Source organism: Trachinotus anak, unplaced genomic scaffold, assembly GCF_046630095.1.
Source record: "Trachinotus anak isolate AG129_WGS33_773 ecotype Australia unplaced genomic scaffold, CSIRO_AGI_Tana_v1 ptg000028l, whole genome shotgun sequence".
NCBI lineage: Eukaryota > Metazoa > Chordata > Actinopteri > Carangiformes > Carangidae > Trachinotus > Trachinotus anak.
The window spans coordinates 4,118,015-4,142,895 of NW_027273879.1; the positions used below are offsets into that span (position 1 = coordinate 4,118,015).

A 24,881-nucleotide genomic window follows, 5' to 3' on the forward strand; every position below is an offset into this window, starting at 1 on the left:
TTTGGTGGTGTCTCCCACTGTGTTGGGACGCTGGATATGGATCCTCTCAATGCGGTCACTCATCACCGCCCTTAAAAATCAGTGACTGCACCAAAGTGTGTTTGTGTGGAGGGAAATGGAGGGAGGCGGAGCAGACACTTGTGGTTGGAGGAAAAAAAAAAATCTGGGTCAAACCTGGGGTTGATAATGCTGATACCTACTAGTCTCTATGGAAACACAAGCTCCACCCCACCCCACCCCACCCCCCACAGCCTGACTTCCTCTTCCCTGAAGCAGAATCCAGCAACTACAGCAGACAGCATGCATGCACCAGAGAGGTAGACAGACAGACTCTTCACAGAGCAAAGAAAAAAAAAAGATGAGAGGGGGAGCAGACATCCTCTTCTGCTTGTTTACCTATATACTTACATAAAGCCAGTCTGCTTCCCTGCAGAGAAACAACAGTGCCCCAGTGAAAATGTAATTTCTTTTTTGGATTATTAATATAACTGTTAACATACTCCATCCCATATGGGAATTCCCGTTTCAGTTTCCCCCTCCAGAGGGAGGTCAGAGGTCAGGGTCGGCTACATAATGAGCTGGTGAGGATCCAGTCTCTTGTTTCAAGGACACTTCAGTAGGTCAAACCCTGCTGTAGAGGGGGATTTCTTTATCTAAGCCATGTGGATGGAAAACAGTAACACCCTAATCACTGCACTGCAACCTACCAAATACGGATCATAAGTCTGCTGGAGTACTCACCTAATTTGTTTTGCATAGTTGGTTTCAATCTCTGATCGCTCCTTGACAAATTTGGTGTACTTCTCCACAAACTCGATCCCCCACTGTGTATGCTTCTCCAAGTTGTCAAACTGATCCTGCAGGAAAGAAGAAGATGTAATGATTAAATCATTAAAGTGCAATGGAGAGAGAAATCTGTCATCATTAACCCACCCATAACATATCTAAACAACATAGCATATGTATACTGTTTGACCTACTGCACACAGTTCACTCAGATTTACGTCAAATACCACCAAATATCCATCTGGGTATTTGAGCTTTACACTGAAATAGATTCGTATTAATCTTAACCTGACATCTGAAAATTCAACTTCATCTGTGAGCTTCATTTGTTGTTGAAATACTGCTCATCTGGCTGCCCTCAAACAAAGTAATCAGGCAGCCTCTGCTGACATGACAAAAGCATGTGACCCACTCTCTTGGCTGCAATTCAGACATTTAAACACCTTCGAAACCTTCAGCCTGCTCTGTGACTGACACTGTCCTGATGTGACAGGTGAGTTTTCTCTTGATACCCCTCGTTTCTTCTTGCACTGAGGGCTGTCACAGAGGCCTATTGTGGTTCACAGTAAAAAAAAAAAAATGGAGCCTAATGCCCTTCACTACTGATAACCAAACACAGCTGTTCAGGCTGAACTCATTATTCATGATTTGCTCATGACTTGTGAGGAAAAAATTAGCCACTAGTTGGCTGAGGTCACATCTTGAAATCCATGAGTTCAGAAAAGACAGTATTTCATCTTTCATTTGGGACATTGCTTTCCACACACACACACACACACACACATCACAGCTGACATACACTGACAATCGTATGGTTACGATCTTCTTACAGCACTGTTGGTATCATTTTAAAGATGAAGCAGGAAAAAAAACAACCTTGGTGTAGCTCCAACAGATCCCCATCCTCTCCTCTACCATGTCTGGAGTCTCCCTGAGTCCAGTTAATAACGGCTCCTCTCGCACGACACTCGTGAAGTGCCAGCTCGCAAAAGTTTCTACTGATTCTCTGAGCAAACCATGCAGTGTGCTCTATGGCTGCTTTATGCATGTCTGTTATTCACCTGCACCACAAATGAGATGAAGCAAGTGGTGTACACTTTGCCTCCTACTCATTTGCTTTAAGCATCTCTGCACTATAAGCATTTTCATATCGAACACACAGGAAGCGGTTGTGGCAATGAAAAACTTGAGAGTTAAACTGAAGCCGTCACAGTGGCACAGCACTTTGAGGAAATATTTTTTTATTGTTAGAATAACGTCATGCTTAAGAATTACTGTTGCAGCTTCGCTGAAGCCACATTATGTCACATGAAGAGTGATAAAACCCCTTGAACACCTTTAAAACAGTGTTCACAATTTAACAACTTCCGACTGACGAACTCAAAGGAAAACAATAGAGAGTGCTTTGATTGTGTTGGGGGGTCAGGGGGGCGGAGGGGGATTTCCAGTCTGCATTGTTAGTAAGTTTCAATGAGCAATCACTCATCAACAAGCCACTCAAGAGAGGAATGACAAGATAAAACCAAACAATTCACTGAAATAATGAGGCGACTTCTCCCCAGACACCCATCTCTTGCTCCTCCTGTTTCTACAACAAGCTTCTCTTCCCCTTTAAAGCCCAAGAGCAAGGCTCACTCTCCCACCCATGTGCCAATTAAAGTAATCAAACTGCATTCACTTCATTACCACTAGACCTCATCCAGTCTTGGAGGAAAAGGCAAAACAATCAGCCCACGTCACTGCAGCCACATCATGCACATGAAACCCTCCCCTCTCTCACACTCCTCCACACACATAACTCAGATTACCCTTTTCTGCAGGGGCACCATCTTATCCAGTGTGTCTCAGCGTGGTGCGTGTACCCTTTTGAAATATCCAAATGTAGTAAATGCCCATCCAATCACTCCAGCCCCCTTCCAAAGCAGCACAACAGAGGGCCGAGGTTAGGTTCAAGGAGGCGTCCACGAGACCATTTCCCAGGTATCCAAAGCAGAGGGAGTGTGAGAGCGAGCCTGGGTTGGGAACAATGTCCGCTCACCCCACTCCCACGCAGTGACAAAGAAACTGTACTGGTGTAGCAAGTAATTCCCAAATGCTTGGAAGACGCGAGAATCCCAGAGAGCAGGGGAGGAACCGACGCAGCACTGGCTCACTCACACACTCACACACTCACACAGACACACAGCACTCTGAAGCTGAGGCCACGGCTGCCCACAGCATAAAGGCTTAATGCTCCATCAGGCGTAAGGTGGAATAAGTGGGATGGGACAGAAGGATAGTGAGGGAGAGAAAGAGAGAGAGAGAGCGGAAAAACAGAGGGAGGGGGCTTGAAAGGAGCAGAGATGACAGAAGAGGCGGGATTACATGGGAGGGGATTAAATTTGGAGGGGGACTAGTCCATCCTGCTGGGGCCTCATACCACTCTGTCGTCCCCTAATAAATAAATATAAAATAAAACGATAGCATAAAGGTTCAAATCTGCAGTATGACAAGTCATTCTGAGCTTATGAATCTTTAATATCATAAAGGGCAGAAGAGGCAATTGCTCAAGTAAAATGGAAAATCATCAACAAAGATATTCCCCAGCAACAAGAGAGGGAGAGAGCAGGTTAATGAATTATGAATCAGGCTGAAAGAAAACTACACATTATGCAAAACTGTGTCAGACATGGGCATATAGTAGACTCTAACTTGTAAGGAACCTTCCCATATACACTGTGACCATTTGTCTGCACATAGAAAGCAGATAAAGTGACACAAATGTATGTAAACAAAGGCAAAACACAGGCACGTAGGGTTAAAGACACTGATGGAACAAGAGGAAAAAGACCAAAACTACAAACTTCAGAGATGAAATGATTAGTCAATCCACAGACAAATAACCAGCAACTATTTTCAATATTTTAAATTTTAATAGTTATTTTAATAGCAAAAATAATCGTCAGACTAATGGATACTGGAAATAATAAATTGCAGCTTTAACCAGGTTGAAATTAGGCCTCAACAATAAAAAAATCACAATGGAATTATTTTGGCAGATATTGTGATATGAGTCACAATAAAAAGAATTTAAATGATTTTTGTAAAACAAGCATGTTCCCTTACATCTGGAGTATATGATTTGCGGGCCAGGATGTCTCTGTAGCATCACAATGCACAACAATGTTGTGATACATTTTACCTTTATCAAAAAAGGTGCATCTCCTGTGATCTGGATATTGCTCTTGTCCACAGTGAGATTTCGATTATATTTCAATTAACTGTGCAGCCCTGGTTTAAATGAGTTAAATGATGATGAGAGAGGCTCAAATATGAAGAAAACTTCTGACAGCGATGAAATATGAAAATATGAATTCATCCAAGTGCTGTGATGTGTCTCTTCAACATTTTTTTGCTGCACTTCTGGCTTTGATCTTGACTATAAACACATTTTTTTCCAAACCAAAAAGGCAGAAGCGAAGACAAAATCACTTTCCCATCATTTCATTTCCCTGCTTTTTTTCTGCTGTTGCTCCAATGGAAACTATACAGCAGCAGCATGCCAAGGACAGATCATGTGACCATTCTCATTTGTTTTGGTAAAAAATATTTTCAATAGGAAAAGACTGAGTCAAAAAAATTTGACTGTGAAAAATGAATCCCCCTTTCCGCTGACTCAAGTTACTGTGCATGTGCACCGCATGTGAATGACACGGTGACAGTCATCCTGTCACAGTTAGCTCCAGAGTAGCTCCACTCAAAGTCGAACCTGTTTTTGTAAAAACCCCCTCCTATGGCTCTGAGCCTGCTCGTGCTCTCCTCCTGCGGCCCCTGACACCTGACCTTGATCCTGCAGGAGGGAATAAGTGGGGGATCCCTTCAGGAGACGAACCAGCCCCACTCTGCTTGTTATCTCGGAATACAATGCGATGTATGTTCTATAGTCGAAGTACATGACTAAAAATAAATAAAACTGCCTGGCTAAATATTTTTTTATTATCCAGGAAATGGGAAACAGGTTCAAACTGAGAACAAAGGAGACACCTAGCAGTTACTAAATTTATGTAGGTTGCCCGTGTGTTGTTAAAAAAACAAAACAAATGCATGCTTGTTTAAGGATCAGCCTCCTGACCTCCAACCCTTTCCAACTGGTGATGGGGATTATGGTGCGGTTTAGTGTGCTGGACCTCCAGTTAATCTCAACGAATGCACATTATTTAGCTACCACTCCAGATCAGATCGCTTGATCTCAGCCACACCCAGGACCGACTGACCTGCATCCCACACAGGAGGAGGTCTTCTCTTTTCTCTCTGTTTATCACTGATGGAGGAGAAACACATCTGGCTGATGGTTTCCCAGAACCTGAACAACAAACCTACTGCTTCTTTTCAATGAAGTGATTGTGACCAAGTTCTGAAAACTCTGCAGCAAGGAGAAGATTAACATAAACAAAAACAAAAATCTTTTTATAATCAGTTTTAATCCTTCAGATTCTCATTATGTCAAACCCATTTGATACTATTTATGGTCAACATTTTCCTGCAATAGCCACTCAGTGTATTCACATTCACTAATTACCTCTTTGTAAAGTAGATTTTATTGGCAGAGGCGGAGGCTGCCATTCCCACCTGGATTCAGACTGAGGGGAGTCACAGGAAAACTATGCAGCATTTAATCCAGTGCAGTTTCACCTAACAGCCTCACAGTTTATGATTCACTCTCTTTGTGCCATGTCAGAGCTGCATGAGGTGACTGCTAATGCAAACAGAACATCCCACTGCTTCGCATGTAAAGAGTTATTTGAGCAAATGTCTAAGGATGACAGTGAATTTAATGGCAAAAACAGACCGCTGGCATATTAAGCGGCTCTTGTGGCACTGCTGTTGATTTTAGGATTATTACTTTTTTATTCTCCAGTAGATTCCAAAGAAACATGGTTTGTAATAAACTGAGCACATGGCGGAGCACTTCTGTGACCTGACCACAAATTTCCAGGAGACATGTGGGTTTCACAGAACAATGCACCTGTAAAACCTCAGCACATGTCGACTGATGATTCGTGGATTCATGAGCATTCAGGAACACAGACATCACACTGGTATTAACATGTGTCTTCAGTGATCCAATCACAGGTGGTCAGCTCTCAGTTCTGTTCACACCTGGCTTTAAAATGCATCTCCACATGCGTCTCCAGTGATCACTTGTGATTGGATCTCACTTCCCCGCTTCATATGCAAATGAACAGGTATGCCGTGCTGTTTTCAGCCAATCCGACAGACGGGTCTGTTGTCAATGTGCTTCTATGTATGTGTGTGTGTGTGAGAGAGAGAGAGGCTTTGGAGGGTTTAAGGGAATCACTGCACTGCACACAACTCTACAGTGAAATAAGGTTAAATTACTATTATTAGAAATAGTAAAATATTTTCAGTTCATTATGAAACTGTGACGGGACTAATCAGACTGTGGCAGAGGACGTCAATATGTACATCAGATCTCAAACGCATCCTGAATGCGTCCTGGGTGATCGCACTTTTGATCGGATCAAACCACTTGATGTGGTAATTTCTATTTTAAAGAGGAGATAACGAGATCAATAACTTCAAAAACACTCTGATCCAGTGTTCAGGCCGCTTCACACAAAGGAAGACAAAAGAGAGCAGAACGACTTCAGGACAAGTTTGTTGAAAGCAGGACTGCACCGCTTTAAAATCTCTGAACAAATGCTTCCCGGGACACTTCCTGTTTTATTACCTATACCACCTCTACAGAGGCTGCTTTGCTGCTCTGATGATAATGGCAAGAATCAATACACAGTTAAAAACACAAGAGAGGAGAAAAAAAGTGAGCAGTTTCCTCGGGTCGACTGAGGGGAATGAACAGATAACAGAAAAAGGAAATGTTAAAAAGATGTAAATGCAGATGTGAGTTTGCCATCATGCCACAAATACACACTATAACATAAAGAAAGAAAAGGAAAAAAAACGATAGTGTATGAAATTAAATTTTGCATCTCAACACCAGTTTGTAATCAGACATTTGATATCCTTTCTTTTGCAGATGGTTGTTGTTATAGAGGATTTCACTGATGGGTGCATAGTGAGTCTGATGTCTGACGTTTCTGCATCAACAAGGGTACAGACTTGACACAACTGCTTCCTGACCCCAAACATACAACTGACAAAACTCACATTTGTGGCTTTATCTTAATGCATCCATTAATGTCAGATTAATGTAACTGTTAGCCAACCAGCATTTAAATCCACATTCAAGTCAGACTTTTCCAGCGTGCAAAGTTTTATTGCAGCTATGAACTTTAACACAGTCGTATGAATTAATCCCTGAAAGGACTAAAAACTAAACTTATTCAACCTTCAAGCTTTCGCAACTAAGTTTCATACTTTCCAGCCTTAGCTTCAAGCTTTCAGATTGTGTCGGTGGTGACGATATGAAATCTGGCTCCTGACAGGAAACCTGCTGAGACAAAGAGAAGCAGAAGTCACGCCAGAGTAGGGGGGTAATTCACAGAGGCTGAGGGGACAGATGTTCTGCTGGAGGCAGGACAATAGGACAAGAGGCCTTTAGATGCTTTTGTCTTTTTTATTGGTTCAGTGTGTTGAGCAAGGAGCAAAGACAGTCAGCTAGGTCGGGGGCCATGGGCTTTTGGTGAAAACATTTGAGCCCAAACTGCCCAGTAGAAGAGCTCCCTGCTTTCCTACTGACCTGGGCTTCTTTTCAGTGGACCTCATATAGAACATGTACTGACCATAAACTTGATATAAAAATGGACGAAGGCCGGGGTCTTAAAAAGAGAAGCCAATGCTGAAGTGCCTTAAACCTGCATTCTATCTAATGACCATCAGAGGGCGACTCCACTGGTTTCAAAAAGAAGTCTGATTGTATTGAAGTCTGTGGGAAAATGTATTTACTTTTGACCTGATTTATTACCTCAGTAAATGTTTACTAATGAGTTTATGCTCTCAATCGCTAGTTTCAAGTCTTCTTCAATACAACATGATGTTCACGTTTTAAATCATTGTCCCATTTAGAGGAAAATAGATGATAAAGCAGTGGTTGTACCACCTTCTCGTCCAAACATGGTTTCTTCGGGTTTCAAAAAAACAAAGATGGCGACAGCCAAATTGCATACCTGAGGCTTCAAAATGGCAGTTCACAAACCAATTGGTGGCGTCACGGTGGCTTGCCACTTGGTACTGACCTGGAGTCCAGACCAGTAATTGTTAGAGATACAAGAAAAAGTGGAGGGTCATAAACTATGATGAAAGTACCCACTGCGTCATACCCAAGCCTACGCCTATTTTGTCAGATCTTCTCCCTTTGGCCTCAGAAAAGATGGTTCCAGTGTGGTTTTTACATGCTTGTCTGCAAGAAATTCTACGGTAAACAAGTTATTTTTAGGCATCTAGTCAGCTAACAAACTGCAAACTGCAGTGAGAATGAGAAAGGTGACAAAGGAACTGCATTCATCCAGAACTGTTCATTAGACTGTGAATGTTCTGCCAATTTAGATGCTGATAAATAGCCCAATTGTTCCAGCAAATGAAGCAAAGAGGTGGAAAATGTCTAATGTTCCGGGGTTGTTCCTTTAGTGATCATCCAAAGCTCCGTGTACAGCCTCTGATTGACCACAGCAGATATCAGGGAAGCTCTGTGTTCAGTAAAGCAGAACCGCTGAAATCTGCTGTCGTGCACGAGTCCGTCAATGCAGCGCTTCACTGTATCTCGCGACCGTGGGCGTCATGCAGCAAGAACAAATATTTGGGGGAGATGCCAAACCCTCTCTCGGACACACACCGCGCTTTGTCCAAGAAAGCTGGGTGGAACAATGCCGCCATGGCCCGGAGTAACCCCTGTGTCAGAGACGAGTCACAGGAAAAGAGACACTAGACTCAAACACACAAAAAAACGCACGTGCACACACATAAACAAAGACTGATGATCATGTGATGGACCGCTGAATAGCTGCCCTCAGCTATTTCACTTTGGGCTATTAAAGGGCGAGAAAGACTCATCTCCCCTCTTGCCCACCCTGAGTGAGGACACACAACCCATTATTTCTTCACAGCTCAAACAATTTTCAATAGAACAAATAAATCATGTGATTTTTAGAGTTTTTTTAAAGTTTGATTTCAGTATTTATTTTCCTCACGCTAATTAAAGAGTGGACAACTGCTACTTTGCAAAATACGACTCAAACACTGATAAGTCAGCTGACATTTGCAAAGAGATTTTCACTATCACTATCCAGGATAAGTCACCAACGGCCTGATGTTAGGTGATATGCGAGGGCCTCTTCTTAAAGAAGCAAACACACACACATGTCCACAGGCAAATACCACATCCACATGCACAGACTCACAAACTTCCTGCAGAATATGAACAGCTGTTTGGGGCAGTGGGTGACCTTACGCGTAACAGCTCTTGTTTGCATGCCATGTAGGTATTTATAGAAACAACGCCTCTGCCTGCCTGAAATTTAAGAATGTGTGTTGGTGCATGCACACGTGTATCGTTCTTCTGCGCTGGTAATATGTTTCTTCTCTGTGCCTGCCTGTACGTGGTCCAGGCCGCTTTTCAGTCACTCCCCCTCTGTCCGCGTCTGTTGCGAGTCATGAGCAGTGTCACATATGAGTAATGTGTTCACTTGATTAGAAAGACCAACCCCTTCCTATGCCGGTTAAGGAACAGGAAATTGCTGCCTCTCAGTTGTGAATCATAGCAACTGAAAGGGTGGTCAACTCATTCAAGGACATCAAAAAGAAACTTTTAGTGCCGCATTTTTTTAGGCTTTACCCCTTGTTAAGTAAATGAGCTGATATGTAACAAGTTCCTGATTTTACAAAGCAAAAAGTCTTGTCGTGTCGTAATGTATAATGGTACATACTGACTAATGATCCTGTATGTTTCAATGGAAAGAACAACTGCAAGAATTGTTTTACTTCTCCGCTCACTTACAGCACTGGCCAGTTTCATCTGCAGCAGCACCTGCAGATACTCCTCATAAGGACTCAGCTTGCTCTCCTCCTTTTCCTTTTCCTCTTCCTTTTCTGCTTTCACAGAACGGACGCTGTCCAGGAAAACGAAAAACTCGCTTTTTCGGCGCAACATGGTCATGCTTTTTGCAAAGTGGATGAAAAAGGAGCTCAGAATGAAGTTAATCCATCTCAGAGGGATATCGTATGGTGGAAGAACAAGTGCTAGTCAAGCAGAGCGGCATTAACAGTTAGCAGATCCTGCATATGGTTATACAAAGACTGCATCCAAACACATCCTATATCCTGGCAGAACACAAGGTGCAATGAGAGGGAACAACAGAAATGTTGCAACCAGCACAGAACTTGATTAAATGACGCTGTTATTAATCTGATTACTACACCTCCCTTCTAACTACCTTCACCACCCAATAGGCTGTTCTGTGGACTAATCCTGCTAGGCCAGCGAACACACACCAGCCATTGTTCCTGTTGAGCTGTTTTTGTTCTTTTTGGAGGATAAAGCTCTTTCATTCTTATATAACAATGTCTATGGAATTGAGGAAAACTTTGAACTCTAGAATAAGAGAGAACTGCAATGACACTTTAATGTAATGGCAAGCTATTAGCTTCAGTTTAAAGCCATCCCCGATTCATGCACTGGACAAGTTGGAGGCAATCCAGATTAGCCTGCGATAGGCCATCTGTTAGCCCGTCAGCTTGACAACATTATGTGGATATGTGCAGTTAAAGCGAGGGGGATATTGATGGAGAAATGAATGGCAAGTGGTTGTAGACTTAATATAAGTGGCCTGCAGTTTACTAAAATGTGTCACTTTTAGTTGATGAAGCTTATGGCAGATGTACTGGTATCAACGGTACTGATATTAAGAGAAACTGCAGTACAGATATCGGGGTAACAGTGTCACGGTTACAGTTTGTCCACCAGAAAACACAGACAAGTTGACTATTTGAGACTTTCCTCCTATAAAAAACGAGTCCATAGATCGTTTTTATGGTTTTTATGACCCACAGTTAGGTTTTTTTGTTAGGTGACATCTAGTGGTTGTAGTAATTATGACAGGAGCAAAGGGAAAAGTGCGGTGATGTAGTTTATAGGGTGACAAAGGAGGTTGGGGTGGTAACAAAACACAGGAGAGCGGTGTTCGATTCCCATGTGAAAGTAGCAGTTTATGCTGTTTCTATTATCCACGAGCGTTAGACAAAGCCAAACCTAACCAAGCCATGACTGTTATTATAGTAAATCATAGTGATGAAGGTAGGTACGTTGCTCTCGATACCATCAGTGTGTTTGTGGTTGTAACCATGACAACCAAGGTCCGGTATGCCTGCCCCTGTAGGTGCTATTTCAGGAGACACTCCTACGCGTCCTATCAGAGACTTGAAAAAAAAACAGCCTGTTCAGGTTGGAGGACTGGTTGGAATTTTTACACTGCAAACTGTAAAAACCAAATCTAGAGGATCTGCATCAAGACTGTTTATGTTATGTCCACTGCAGGTGGTCCACATGTGGTTATTGACAGTTCTAATAGATCAGTTCTAATCTGTCAAAATGACAGACAGCCTTCAGATTCTTCCGTCACTATTAAAATAAATTCAGTCAATGACAGAAAGCATTCAGCCATCGCAACCCCTGGTTAACCCTGACTTCAGTGTTACAGTAAATGACAGCCCTGCTCAGCTGCCCACTAACAGTATACAGTAGATGCTATTAATGGCTCAGGTGTATCTCTTGCCAAGGCACTCGTGCTGTGTGCTGCCATGACATGTTTCATGTGCACATTTCCTACTGAGGAACATAATAACCACATGTTCCTTTGCAGTTGGTCAAAATGGTACCTGCGTGATTACTATACTTCATTGCTAATAGGTGTCAGTCTTTAAAGGTAATCACAGCTCTTATGGATCTTGAGGAATTTGAAAAAAAAAAAAACATACACAGACAGCACTAACTCATAATTAAGTCTGTAGGCAATTGTGATGGTAGGAAATAAGATACTAGATTTAACATATTTGCATTTTACGTGTTTCACACTTACACCGAGGTGCATGCCTTGCTTACAGTTTCAGTTCATAAATAGATCAGTGATTCTTTTTCTGTCAGCGTTACGAAAGGCAGGGGGGTCTTCACTCACCACAGCCACAGCTTAATAACTTAGCTTCAAATGACAAGAGTCAAATAACTTCCTTAACGATCAAGTCAGACTGTAGTAAAACTCATCCAGTTATTTGCCAACCATGTATTATATTCCTCTTTTCAGTCTCACACCACATCTTTTCCTCCCTAACTAAGCCAGTTTGTGACGTTCTGTTTGTGTTGCTGATGCTGTATTTACCTACTTAATTTAGCTTGTTTATCTTAGCTACTGCAGAACAGTGTCATAAGTTATATAAGTTTTGCAGAAATGGTCTGCGGGGGTTAACGGTGATAAACAAATAGCTGCTCTGGTTGGTCTTTTTTTTTCTGCTGGCAGCACTAACAGTTTTTCGGGTAGTTTCTCTGAATTGCGTTGCAGCACTTTCACTCCACCCTGACGTGCCTCATTTCAGGATATGAGTAAAGATGGCACTGCTTAAGAGCCAGCATGACACAACAAGAAAGTTACTCATCTTGGAGAGACTCAGATCTCTCAGTGTGTTTCATACACTGGTGTGCATGACAATGGCAGCCAGTGTTTTCTGTGCTAACATACAGTATGCTGAGGGGGTAGCATCAACTCAGGGAAGACATGCAAACATATTGGTTTTGTGAGAAAGGCTGTTTGTTATTGAATGTAGCCAGGCCCCACTGGAGGAAGTGATGGATCATTTCAAATATAATTTACTGCTAAGACAATTTTCTGATACAATCATTGACCTCAACCCTTTCTGACCACACGTCTCACATCCTACCCTGTTATAATAATTCCTAAATTCAGCTTGATATTCAAGTTAGAGCAAAAAAAAACAAAACAAAAAAACTAATTGATACAGTATCATACAAACTGCAACACAATGATCTCACCAGGAGGCCTCCTTCTGCTCACACAGCCTACAAAAATATATGAGGCAAATTCTAGGAAAAATCTAAGCGGAGAGACAGTGAACAACTGCGTTCACAGCAAGTATCCGTTAACATCTGTCTGAGAGAACCGGGGGAGACGGACAAGCTGGTGAGTGAGTGTGAAGAAAACAGAGAGAACAAAACAAAAACACAGCAAGACAGAAAATGTAAAGAAAGGCATGAGGGGGCTGGAGTAAATGCTGGACCTAATCTTCAACAGTTAGAATATCTTCAAGCTGTGGGAGACAACTGTGTGGTAACTGCATGGCTGCATGGGCCAGTTATTATTATGGCTCTGACTCATTTCACATTAAGCAGCCATAAAGTAACTGCTGAAAAGCTTCACGTGGTACCGACCATTTCTATCCACCACATCTGGTATCCTTTTCAGGAAGCAAAATAACAGACCACCGCTGTCACAAAGGCAGCAAACCCACTGTTTGATGGCCTGAGGAACATCCCCTAGCTTCACGATCACAACAGAGGGCAGATGGAGAACTGAAATAACAGAACCAAACAAATTTACACAAGCATCTTTTGCACACACACACACACACAGTTGCAGTGGATGTGTTTGCTTGCTAGCTGCAGCTAACATCTGCGCTGTCACATCCTTTGGGGCAAACAAATAGAGACTCCAGAAGATGTACTACCATAGATAAAAGAAAGTGAATCTTCTCTTTTCATTCAGCCCTTACACAAGGTTGATTTTTTTCTCTAAGCACACTGGGATGTTTCCTGCTCATTTGTTATTGTCCACATGTAGAGATGAGATTGTTTCAAACCTGGAAATATAGCATTTGCTGCTGCTATTTGTTCCATATGTGAACACTGAGCCCTAAAGTGCAATTTTTTCTTTGACAAAATCAAGCGAAATGCTATCAAATTAGTAAATATTTTTTGCTTTTCATCAAGTGAGACTTCTTTGCCCTTGATTTTCAGCAGCTGTATACTTCTGACCGGCTATGCACATGCTATTGCTGCCATTACAACTTGTTTATAAGCTACACAGTTACAATGAGGGACACTTAAAGCACGAGTAGTTTCAGAGGCTGCATAAAAAAAGGTGCTGCACCCCCCACCTTGAACAGCCATAAAACAGCCAACAATACAGTAACATCTCTGCGCTCGTGTTACTCCATTACCCTCCTGAGGGAAACTCAATGCCTCACAGCCTGGAGAACAGATGACACAAACAGTACAGTATGTAGTACAACATAGCAGTAATTCAGTGAACAATGGTGACAATATGTCAGGGCTCATGTGACTGAGGCCCATCAGCAGCATAATTTCCACTGTCGCAGCAGAGATTAGAGGCTGAATTTACAAATAACAGAACAGCGCCAGTGGCTAAAAATTAGAGGCTGCAGCAGTGTACGCTGGGAAGGATTGAGTCACCTTTTCATGGACAAGATGACACAACAGCTGAGCTCCTCTGTTCTGTTTTGAGAAAGCGGAACAACTACACTTGTGGTCAGAAAACGCCCTGGATCATTTAATCAATTAATCATTTGGTGTTTTAAACCTAAAAAGCAGCAATAAAACAATTTACTCCAGCCCAGGGAGATGTCTTTAAATATCTTGTTTTGTCTAAAACCCATTGCATTCAATTAAGACAATAAAAAGCAAAGTCTCACATTTAAGAAGCTGGGACTATGAAAATGTTTGGGATTTTTGCTTTAACTTACTTGATGATTAATTGGTCTTTCTGACATTAGTCAATATGAACCTTCTCTGTTTGAATACTCCTTCAACTCCACCCTCTCCACCCTCTCTTACTCCCCATGGTGCAGTCTGGGGGCCTCAGATCAAATGCAGATCCATTCAGGGGCTCAAAGAAAGAGGTGAAGAGAAAATGGGCTCAGGGTGGTTTCACTGAGTCAGCAGGTGGGTGGCGATGAGTATAAGATTTACTGGGGGGGGGGGGGGGGGGGGGGGGGGGGGGGTGCGCTGGAGTGTCTGTTGGAGTCTGCCAAAGGTTTCAGTCTCTCACCCCCACCACCCAGCCCCAACTCCAACACACTGACAGAAGGAAACATACTGGCTCAGGTTTCAGCCCTGGAAGTGGCCTGAATGTCAAGTGAGCAGCAGGGGATGCGGCCGGACCCTGGGGGAGTCTGAGTCAAGACGAGATACAACGGCAGAAAACACTGAGGAACTCTCAGTCTAACACCAGGCTGTTGGTGCTGGCTGTTGAGCTCAAAATAACACCACCAGGAGATCAGCCCTGATATCGCCACTGCAGTGAACGCATGGCTGAATTCCACACAAACAAGACCATGAGGTTTTGACGTAACTTTTCTGTCTGTGGCCCCTCTGGCAAAGTCTGAAGCACCACTTAACGACAAGAAAGAAAACAAGAGCCATTTAAACAGCCTCTCCAGACAATACCACTTTCCCTTCTCAATTACATTAGGGCATTAGGGCGTTGTAGGCATGTGCCTGCTTACAATTAAAAAGACCACACAAACTAGAGACTTTTCTCCATAGTTGTCCCTGATGGCAAGACAACGGCAGATATTCACGCCTCAGCTGACACTGAATAAACTAAGCAACACACCAACTGTCAAAGTTGGTTCAGCCAGGGACCATCCATGGGCCTCTTCTGATGACCCCTGTGCAGTTCAACTCACCTTAAGCTGCTGCTCTTTGAGAAGAGTTTCAACCTTGTCCATGTTGCCTCAGCAATAAATCGTGTCGGGGTAAAAAGGCACGTTTACATCCCACTGTCTGTGAAGTGTGCCTGTGTGCAACTGTGAGAAACACACTTTACATCCAGTTCCCAAATTAACCACACGAGAGAAGTGAAACATTCAAGGTGAGTTGTAGAGGAAAGTCGTAGTGGTCACCTTGTTTAACGTAAAACCAGATACTTACAATTAACCTATTCTTCTGCTATGTCCTGCTGATATTTAGTCTGAGAATGTGTGTGTGTGTGTGTGTGTGTGTGTGTGTGTGTGTGTGTGTGTGTGTGTGTGTGCGTGCGCGTATGTGTGGTACAACCGCCTGTCTTTTTGATCTTCCTTCACCAGACAGCTCTAGCTCTAACATCCGGGGCCTCAAAAGGAAACACTTGAGTGTGCGGTCTCCCTTTCTTCAGCATTTCTTAAAGCACGTGTATCTTGATTTAGCATGGTTATTCAGAGGGTAACGCTTCTGTATTTTGTCACACAAAATTGTCATTTACATCTTCATTTTTTTCTGACCCCTGTTCCACTAAGAAACAGTCACATGTTTAACCACATTCAACTTCCTTCTTCCTGGTTGCGTTTGTACATAAGGCCTCTTGTGGAGGCAGTTTAGGGTCCTAATTGTGCATGCAAGCGATGCTGATCCATTTACTTCGCTCTTTGCTTGCACAAAAAGAAAACAACTGGCTCTGTACATTTCAGACACAACTTTGTGAAAATGTAATGAAGTTTTCAAACATTTCTGTTGGTGACTTGTTCGTAATGTTACAGGACACTGATGGTCATTATTTTCATGGCGGCAAACATTCCCAGAGTCTGTCTGTAAGAACACAGTGAAGACTATAATCAGTGCTATGATGTTGCACCAAAGGCATTCAGCATTTTGGACTCTATCAACTGAGTGTAGCGCGTTACTCATGGTGACTCACAAAGCCAAAACAATAGAAGTCCACCACACTCATCTCTGCTTATTTATTTACTCAGTTCGTTTGTCTGACTGTGAACACTCTTTTCCAGCCGTAACCTGCCCCTCCTTCACAGCAGCCAAACAAGTAAGCTACTTGATCAATATAATTTGATTCAGTTCAGCTCAGACTCAACAGTTTCGCCCTGTGTTGTAATAAAATTTCAATTCCACACTATTAACTTCACAAGCCAGTAATGGGGAGGAATATCACAGCATGGCTTGTTTGCACTACCTCACCGCAGCCGTCATGTTTGTGAGAAGTTGAGAAACCCTGCTCAGCTGTGACTGTGACTTACTGAGATATCATTTATTTTCCTGTTTGCAGCGAGGAACGACAGGATGAGTGTGATGAAGTGTGTGCTGCATGTGGTGCCTCATCCTTAATGTGTAATGCTGCACCGTCTCTTTTTTCTTTCAGCTAACTAACCTAAATGACAGTGATCATTAAATTAATCGTAAAAATGAATTTGACGTCCAAGATCTGGCTCTTGCTTTTAAAAGTTATATAAAGGTAATCCAGAATAGCTAATGTTGATTTGACTTTTACTTTGAAAAATCAGGTTAATTTAGGATGCAGCAATGATTAATTGATCAATCAGTTAGTTGATCAGAAGAAAATTAGCAATCATTATGATAATCAGTTAATTGCTTAACATTTTTTGACTTCAGCTTCTCACATCTGAAATTTTGCTCCACGTCTTTGTGTTTTGTTGACTGTAAACTGCACAAAAATGCATTTGAAGGCATCACCTTTGGTCATTTCATAAGATCAAATGAATTAGCGAAATCAATAATCGTTAGTTGCAGCTCTGCCAATAACAACTAAAGGTGCATGTACCCACAACATCCTGCACTTGCTCTGCATAGAAGTGTGGGTGCTGCCACACTGGTGGTATTACTGCATGTTTTCCTGTTTGATCTGGTTTTGGACAACAAGAAAATAAGACGTGTGCATTCTCCAGTGGCAACAGTCACCTGCAGAGTACTGCTCAACGGCTCAGTCTGCTGTCCTATAGATGGGACTAAGATTAAAGAAACAAGTGTCTGGATTCCATTCAGACCGCTAAGGGAAAAAAAAGCAAACATCTGGTTGTAATACATTATTCTCTGCAAAAGCACAGCCTCTGTTTAAAAAAGTTGCAAACGTTTTCCAGACTTAAGCTACACATGAAAGCACGTCAAGTACCTCCAGGCTGTGTTCGCTTTGCATGACTACCTGGGCAGCGGTGTCTCTCGGTCAAGCATTGCAGTAGTAAAGTAAAACTACACTGACATCACTGGGAGAACACAAAGAATGTGTACTAGTGGTTTTGCTGTGAACTTTGGACCAGGTAAATTACTGGAGAATTCGGGGTTGTGCTTACCCCTCCTTTCTTTCTTAGAAAGGAAAACACAACCCTGATTCGACTATCTCCAGGCCTCTTTGCTGCTTGGTAGAGGAGCGACAAATCTAACTCATAATATTGACTTTAGACTGCAGTTTTATCAGAGGAGAAAAGTGCTTTACACTGCAAGTATTGTGATCAGGTGTTGTGCAGAGTCAGTGGCGTTTGGATCAAATCCAAATTCAATAAATTTAGATATCCTTTAAACTGCACAAGCCATGTAAAAAAAACTGCTGTTTTTTGCTGTATACTTACAAGGGGTGCAGCATGAGTTAAATAAAATAAGATATGACCCCTCCTGCAGGTTCAAATGCCAGCCCCATGTCGTAACTTGCAAGCATACACTCTTGCATGTCACCGCTGACACACAAATGCACATATAATGAAAGTATACCACCATTCATTAAAAATGTGCAACATCAAGCTGGCACCTCGACCGGGCTGTTCATCAGCGCACAGACAGCAGAATGACTGCTTCTCCCAGTGGATCACATCCACAACAAAACAACAACATGAGCCATTGAAACAAAACCCTGACACCAGGAATTCCACTCACCACAACTGCTTATTATCAAGTTGTAAAAATAGTTTCAACACAATCCTGTAATCTTCATCATTACCGCCCTGTAGTTTACAACACATCACCTTAAATGTATGAGTATGGGTCTGAATATGGGGAAATACCACTGATACAGTGGCTGGCTTGATAAGGGCTGCTTACTGATAGTAATAAGTTCCATGTTAGTTTTATAAGTGAATTGAACTGGGATAAAGAAAAAAGTGACATCACAGCACAGGAATTTGTTGTAGTAAGGTCACTGGGCTTCTACTGTTTTCTAGTGTTGCTCACTGAGTGCTAGGTTTTGTTTGCCTGATGAATTAAATCAAACATTAACGAGATATATAAGGTAACCCTATTACCTTCTATATCATTTATGAAGGATTAAACTCTATGAGATCTGGTTACTTGGTCCAATGAAATGCTATTTGTGGTCAAATCTTGAAAATCCTACTGGACATTTAAGTTTGTTGAGGCAAATATTTCTATTAGGCCCAGATTTGGGTGGGTTGCGAATAAAATAAAAAAATGACACAAGATTTTTTTCATTAAACCAGGTCTCATTTTCTCACGGTGATGACTTAGAGGCCTACTTTACATCTGAGGTGAAGTTAGCAAGCTATTGTCTGGTTATTGTCTAGTTATTGAAGTGCTGCTTCACCAGTTAACCAGTTAGTCTTCACCTCTGCTTGTAAAATGTGACGGTAATGCGTCAAAACCCTTTTTTTGGTTGAAGACGAATACTTCATGTTCATCTACTTCCTCCACTGAATGGTTGAAGGAAACGCTTGTTACACATTTATCGGATTGGCTACAAAAGACAAGTGTCACTGCAACATGAACATGCAGCCTCTACAGCTCGGCGCCGCAGGCACAGCTACGGTATTTGATGAGGGGGTGTGTGTGTGTGTGTGTGTGTGTGTGTGTGTGCAAAGCGTGGTTTGAAATGCTCTAATATAAACTAAAATGGATGTTGAGCTGGCTGCGGGTTTCCACCGATACCCCTCCTTGCTAACAACACCGTGTTACACTGATATTAACGGGGGAATGAAACACGAACCGACGGCACATAAGCGTCAGTGATAACCGCTACAAATTAGCCCCCTGTCGGCTAACATCACAGAGCTGCGCGTAACAAAACATCGTTTTAGTGGCAAAAAAAAAAAAAAAAAAAAAAAAAGGAGCGACTGCGCCTCGTCATGCGGGCTCCATAACAAAGTAATCATAAAAAAATAACGTTACAAGTGCGCTGAGACTCACCCATAGCTCTGACCCCCAGCTCATGGTTTCAGTACGATGTCCTCGGAATAATCCACAACTCTTCTGAGGTGTTTTCAGTGCACACAGCGCCAGACGTGATTTGTGCCCTTTGAGATCTTCGCCTGTCAGCGGCCGTATGGTGGATAAAAAAAAAAACACGCTTCTCTGCTCGTAGTTTTTTTTTTTTTTTTTTTTTTTTCAGAGTCTCATCCTGTCTGATACAAGATGGCCATGAGCTGCAGCGTAATCTCCACACAGGATAGTCTCGCTATATGCAGTTCGCGGGCACCCGCCTCAACACTGACAGCTGCTCCTGCGCGCACACTGGCGGTGGCGGGGGGGGGGGGGGGGGGGGGGGGGGGCCGTCCCTGCAGGGTTGTCCACTGAAGAAGCCTTTACCAATATCTCTGCTCACTCACTATCCCTTTTTGAAATTTGACTTGAATGCTAGAGGAACTTAGGGCGGTGGTGGGTGGTTCAAGAAGGTCACCACCCATGGCAGATGTTTGACTGAATGGCCTCAGAGGGTTTGATACTAACTTCTGGGCAACAATACTTACTTTCTCTTAATGTCTTCAGCTCTCTCTCTCTTTGTAATCATGCACATCACCTTAGATTTACTTGACACTTACCCCACAATAGCCACAAGCCTCCACTTTGCACACAGGATGTTGTGTCGAAGTTGAAGAGTTTAGAAACTTTGATGCACCAAGAGTCAGAGGATATTTGTTAAGCTCAGCTTGTGGTAAACAGCAACACAGCGGCCAATGGCTGCTCTGTTCAGATAAGTGAGCAGATATTTGCTGTAACTCTTTGTGGAAAACTATTTGTAGATAAATTTGAGACACCAAAAATTGCAATTATTCAGTGCATCTACATATTTTTTTGAATCTGTGCCTTGTTACAGACTTCACCTGACTGTACAAGCTCACCTGATTAAGTACCACTGCAAGGAATTCATGTATCTTCTAATAGTACTCAGTTGTTATTATGACTAGGACATACATTGTCTGTATCCATGGATTGCTCAGGTACTGCAAATGTTGAGTACAGATACACTTTTGTGGCAAAAAGGAAGACACTTTGATATCTCACATCATGCACAGGTGTAAATAATAAAATGAATGGCACTGGCTATGCTGGCTGAATGCAACACTGTCATGACTTGAACAGAATCCAGTCATTGTTAATGAAAAAGGCCTGTTTGGTCAGATACCTCAATTTATTTATATTACTAACATGTTATCCAGACATAAAAGTTTCACATTAGTAGCGATTGTCACAGCTGCCATGATTTTTTTTTTTTTTTGGATGTGAAGCATTACATAATCTTAATTTTTTATAGCGATGGTCCCTTTAAATTATACAGTCCAGTTCTTATCAGCTCTATGGCCAATATCGGTATAACAACACTACCATCTAGTGGTTAAAAATGTGCAAAGCAGTGAGACACCACTGGGGTCACTAAGTGCAGATGAGGGCATTTCAGAATTAGAACATTTCAATGCAGATTTTCCAGAAAAATTTATATTAGGATCAAGAGGCCTAGGCCTTAATAACGTATTGTATTGATGGTGCATGTGCAATGTGCTTTACTGATCTTTCTCCATGCAGATTAACATGATTTATGTTGCTATTCTTTACAGGTGTGCCTGATCCAGGGCCCTGGAATTCAGCATGGCTTAATGGAACAGAGCCACAGTTAACTTCATAACCTAAACCTGTATTTTTCCTGCTCTGAAAATGTATGCTGTGAAAAAAGAATCGTCTGTTGGCAGCAATAACAGATTAGCATTCAGAAGTATCCACTAGCTAAACTGTCTGTAACAGTAGTTCTGCCGTTTGCAGCTAAAAATATGACCGAGAGACAACCAGGTGTTCATTTTTACTGAAGCTCCTGAAATATTTTCGGCTCATCATCCTTGTACAGCCACTAAATGGAGCAAACCCATACACAGATGTGTAGTTCAAAGTAAGCGGTTCTTTTGAAATTACTCAATAGGACCGAACCATTTGAGATATGCGTGCAATTACTTCATGGTCTGTGCTTTCAAAATTACACAGTATCAAAGCTGCTGTACTCAAACATGCCTTAACGGCTCATTAACACATTCTGGCACATTTTAGCTTATTTTCAACAAATTATGTTTTGGCTGTCATAGCATTTTCAAGTCCAGTGTCAGACCAACTTTCTTTTTTTACATTTGGTTCATAGATTCATAGATTGCTCCTTCAAAGAATTATTTGAAATATTTTTTTTCACCAACAGGGGGTACCCAAGGACCTTCACTTTCAGTGTCAAACACTGGTCTGCATACACAAAATCACAAACTAGTGTAATCAAGAATTTTGAGATGTTAAGCAAGGACGTGTTAGAACAAAACACTTTGAATGGCTCCTATCAGTGAAGGGGGGATATGCAGCTACGTGTGATACTTATGACATATCAATAGTTTCCACCACCTGCTTGTGATTTTAAAGATGAGATCATCAGTCTTAGCTAATCCAACAGGCCACCAGATGGTGACAGGTTAGCCTCTAAATTCATCCAGTTGTATAATTCTGATTGACTCCAAAGTCAACATCAGTCTTTGGCCCAAGGTCCTCTGATACTATGAACATTTGTGACTCTACTTTTGTTTCAAGTTGATGTTTAGATTGAAAAATTTTGTGGCTTACACAGATGTCCAGTCACAACAAACAATGTTCATGACTAAACCGTTGCTCTTAATCACTCCTCTCAAGGTTTCTCAATAGTTTCCTGTATTGAATGCTACTTGAGAACTCCAAACTTTGATTGGGTCTTTACACTCTCCACATGGAGAGGTTTGATTCCAGAGCTGACAGAAAGCCTGAATGCGAACCCCAACCTTTCAGTCAATCACACAAGAGCTGGATCCTTCCTCTAGCAGTGTTTTCATTCCACATTTAGACCGCCAGTTTCCCAGCAAGCACTGCACCCTCGGTTTCATTTGGCTTTCTTCTTGGGGATTCAGAAGCTTCAGTTGAGTCAGCGTTGGGATGCAGAGATGTGCCATTTTAAAGTGTCTTAATTCAGGTGTCTTATTCCTACAAGGCCTTGCAAGGAAATATTTGATCTACAGAGCAAAGCATAAAAAACCACTGACCTCTGCAAAATGGAACAAACATAGCTCTGCGTCCCCATCCCCATTCCCCTGTTGAACACCTTTAGACTGTCAGGTAGAGATGAATCACCATTTAGTACATAGTGTTGTCAGGAAATGTAATGGTTTAATAAAGATGCAGCTGAGATGGGAGGGGATTTCAGTTTTACCACGTAAAGTGCACAATTAGACTTCATTAAGGGGTGACCCAGAGCTTTCTGATAATGACTCCAGAAGGCTTTGTAACTCTATGTGCAGAAATGCTGATGTAATCACTGACAACACTAATGTAGTGTTAACAGTCATCTATGATATATCTTCTTAAGGTCCTCAGGATGCATTCACTGAGTGGCTTGTTTTTTTCCAGCAAGCTTTCAATTTTGTAGGTTGAAGTTTTGCGCTAAACAAGCAGAAGTGAAACAGTGGGACAGGAGATTGCAGTTGTGGTGAGAAAAGGGAAAAGGAAATGGCAACTTGACTTGGAAGCGATTTAACCTACTGTTAATCTGTCAGATGCATTTGTCGACAGTCATGTGAACAAGCTAATTTTTGTTGCAACCTCACCAGGTGGATGTACTTTTGTAATCCTCTGAAATTCACATAAACACATTGATGCATTGTTCCCTTGCAATAATCATCAACAAAACACATTTATGAGTACAAATATACCGCAACCACACGTACTATAAAGACTGAAAACACAAACCCACATCTATAACACTCAGACAAACACACTCACACAAACGATAGAGGCTCTCCAATGCTGGTTGTTATAACTCAGTGTATCTTGTTATCATGTTTCTTGCTTTTTCTTCGAGTTTTAAAGTGAACATTTCAGGAGATTTCATCAGCTCTGCAGGGAGAAGGTGTTTACTGTGCACCTGCATAACTGGGCATAGTGACACAGTGGTATTCATGTCAAAATCCTATGAAAGGGTTGCAGCTGCACCTGATATCAAAACCCTGCTGTTCTCCTGGGTGAAGCAGCAGAACAGTAACTTCACCATTTTTCATGAAGCCATCTTGGAAAAATTCCAACAAAGCAGATGGAGCTTTTATTTTTTCTGACACACTAAGTTGCTGTATTAAAACACACCCTGAAATAAATATGAAATAATTATCAAGCAGCTGTTAATTCATATATCACACATGTAACTGGGTGCAAATCGGAACCTTTGCATTCCCAACTTTGAGCAGATATCTGATATTTGGTACCAGCCTCTCTTTTGAACAATGTGTCACGGCAATAAATAGGGAACCAGTAGGTTGTGCAAGAATATGTCAAACACCAATGACTCCAGTTTGTTGACTTTAACTCCACCTTATGCACTGTCACGCTATACCAGTTCAAATACAAACTTTTCCAATTTGATGTTGACCCTTACTTGCTCAAAGGAGGAGTTGGTACGCAGAGTTTTTACCACCAGTATATCAAACAAACATCATCATGTTGTCACAGCACACAGTTTACATTGCCGTCAAGGTTAAATACAGTCCCCCCACCCACAACCATACATGTTAAATCTCCTGTTAACTTACATGGAGACACAATAAGATATAATGACAGGTTCCCATTGGCCAGTATGACAGTGTTATCAATTTTAAAAGTGAATTACTAACATATATACTGTATGCAAACCTGTGCACACATACACATGCAACGTCCCATTTCATAATTAGAGTGGTAATGCTAAAGTAAAGTAGCAGCAGTCCGTCTTTAAGAAAAACCTCTGTGTTCATATTTTCTACCATTGTCGTCATTGTGATTCTGGACCTGCACAAAGTGTAGTCACCATATACACAAGCCAACAAAGAAACTTCTAAATGATTTTGAAAGGAGATTAATAAGAGCAATCTGGAAAACATGTTAATAGTTTGAGGTTTCATTTTAATGAACATTATATTTTTCTTCTGTGCATTTTACAAAGTGGAAATTAGACTCATTTCTGCTACTGCCTAAGTAGACTGGTGCCAAGTTTTTTTAGATTCAGTCAATGATTAGGGTAACTGCACATATTAAAACAGGATTAATGACTGATTGATCCTAATCTTAAGTAGAGCTCTTCAACATGGCT

At 41.8% G+C, this 24,881-nt stretch overlaps 1 protein-coding gene across 22 annotated transcripts in view; it reads right to left on the reverse strand.

Moving 5' to 3' along the window:
* fnbp1b (formin binding protein 1b) overlaps window positions 1-20,026 on the reverse strand; it is a 59,407-nt gene extending 39,381 nt beyond the window's left edge. For 5 of the 22 annotated variants that reach the window (XM_071466823.1, XM_071466818.1, XM_071466814.1 and 2 more), the window contains exons 1-2: window positions 1,663-1,865; window positions 742-857 (exon numbers count right to left, since the gene is read on the reverse strand). In XM_071466823.1, coding sequence (XP_071322924.1) covers window positions 742-857; window positions 1,663-1,704 — 158 coding nt within the window. In that variant the 5' untranslated portion in view covers window positions 1,705-1,865. Of the gene's footprint in view, window positions 1-741; window positions 858-1,662; window positions 1,866-2,594; window positions 3,021-15,453; window positions 15,656-19,681 lie in introns of those variants that run through there. The other 17 variants (XM_071466813.1, XM_071466825.1, XM_071466826.1 and 14 more) reach the window with 11 other exon arrangements.
* Between the last annotated feature and the right edge of the window lie 4,855 nt (window positions 20,027-24,881).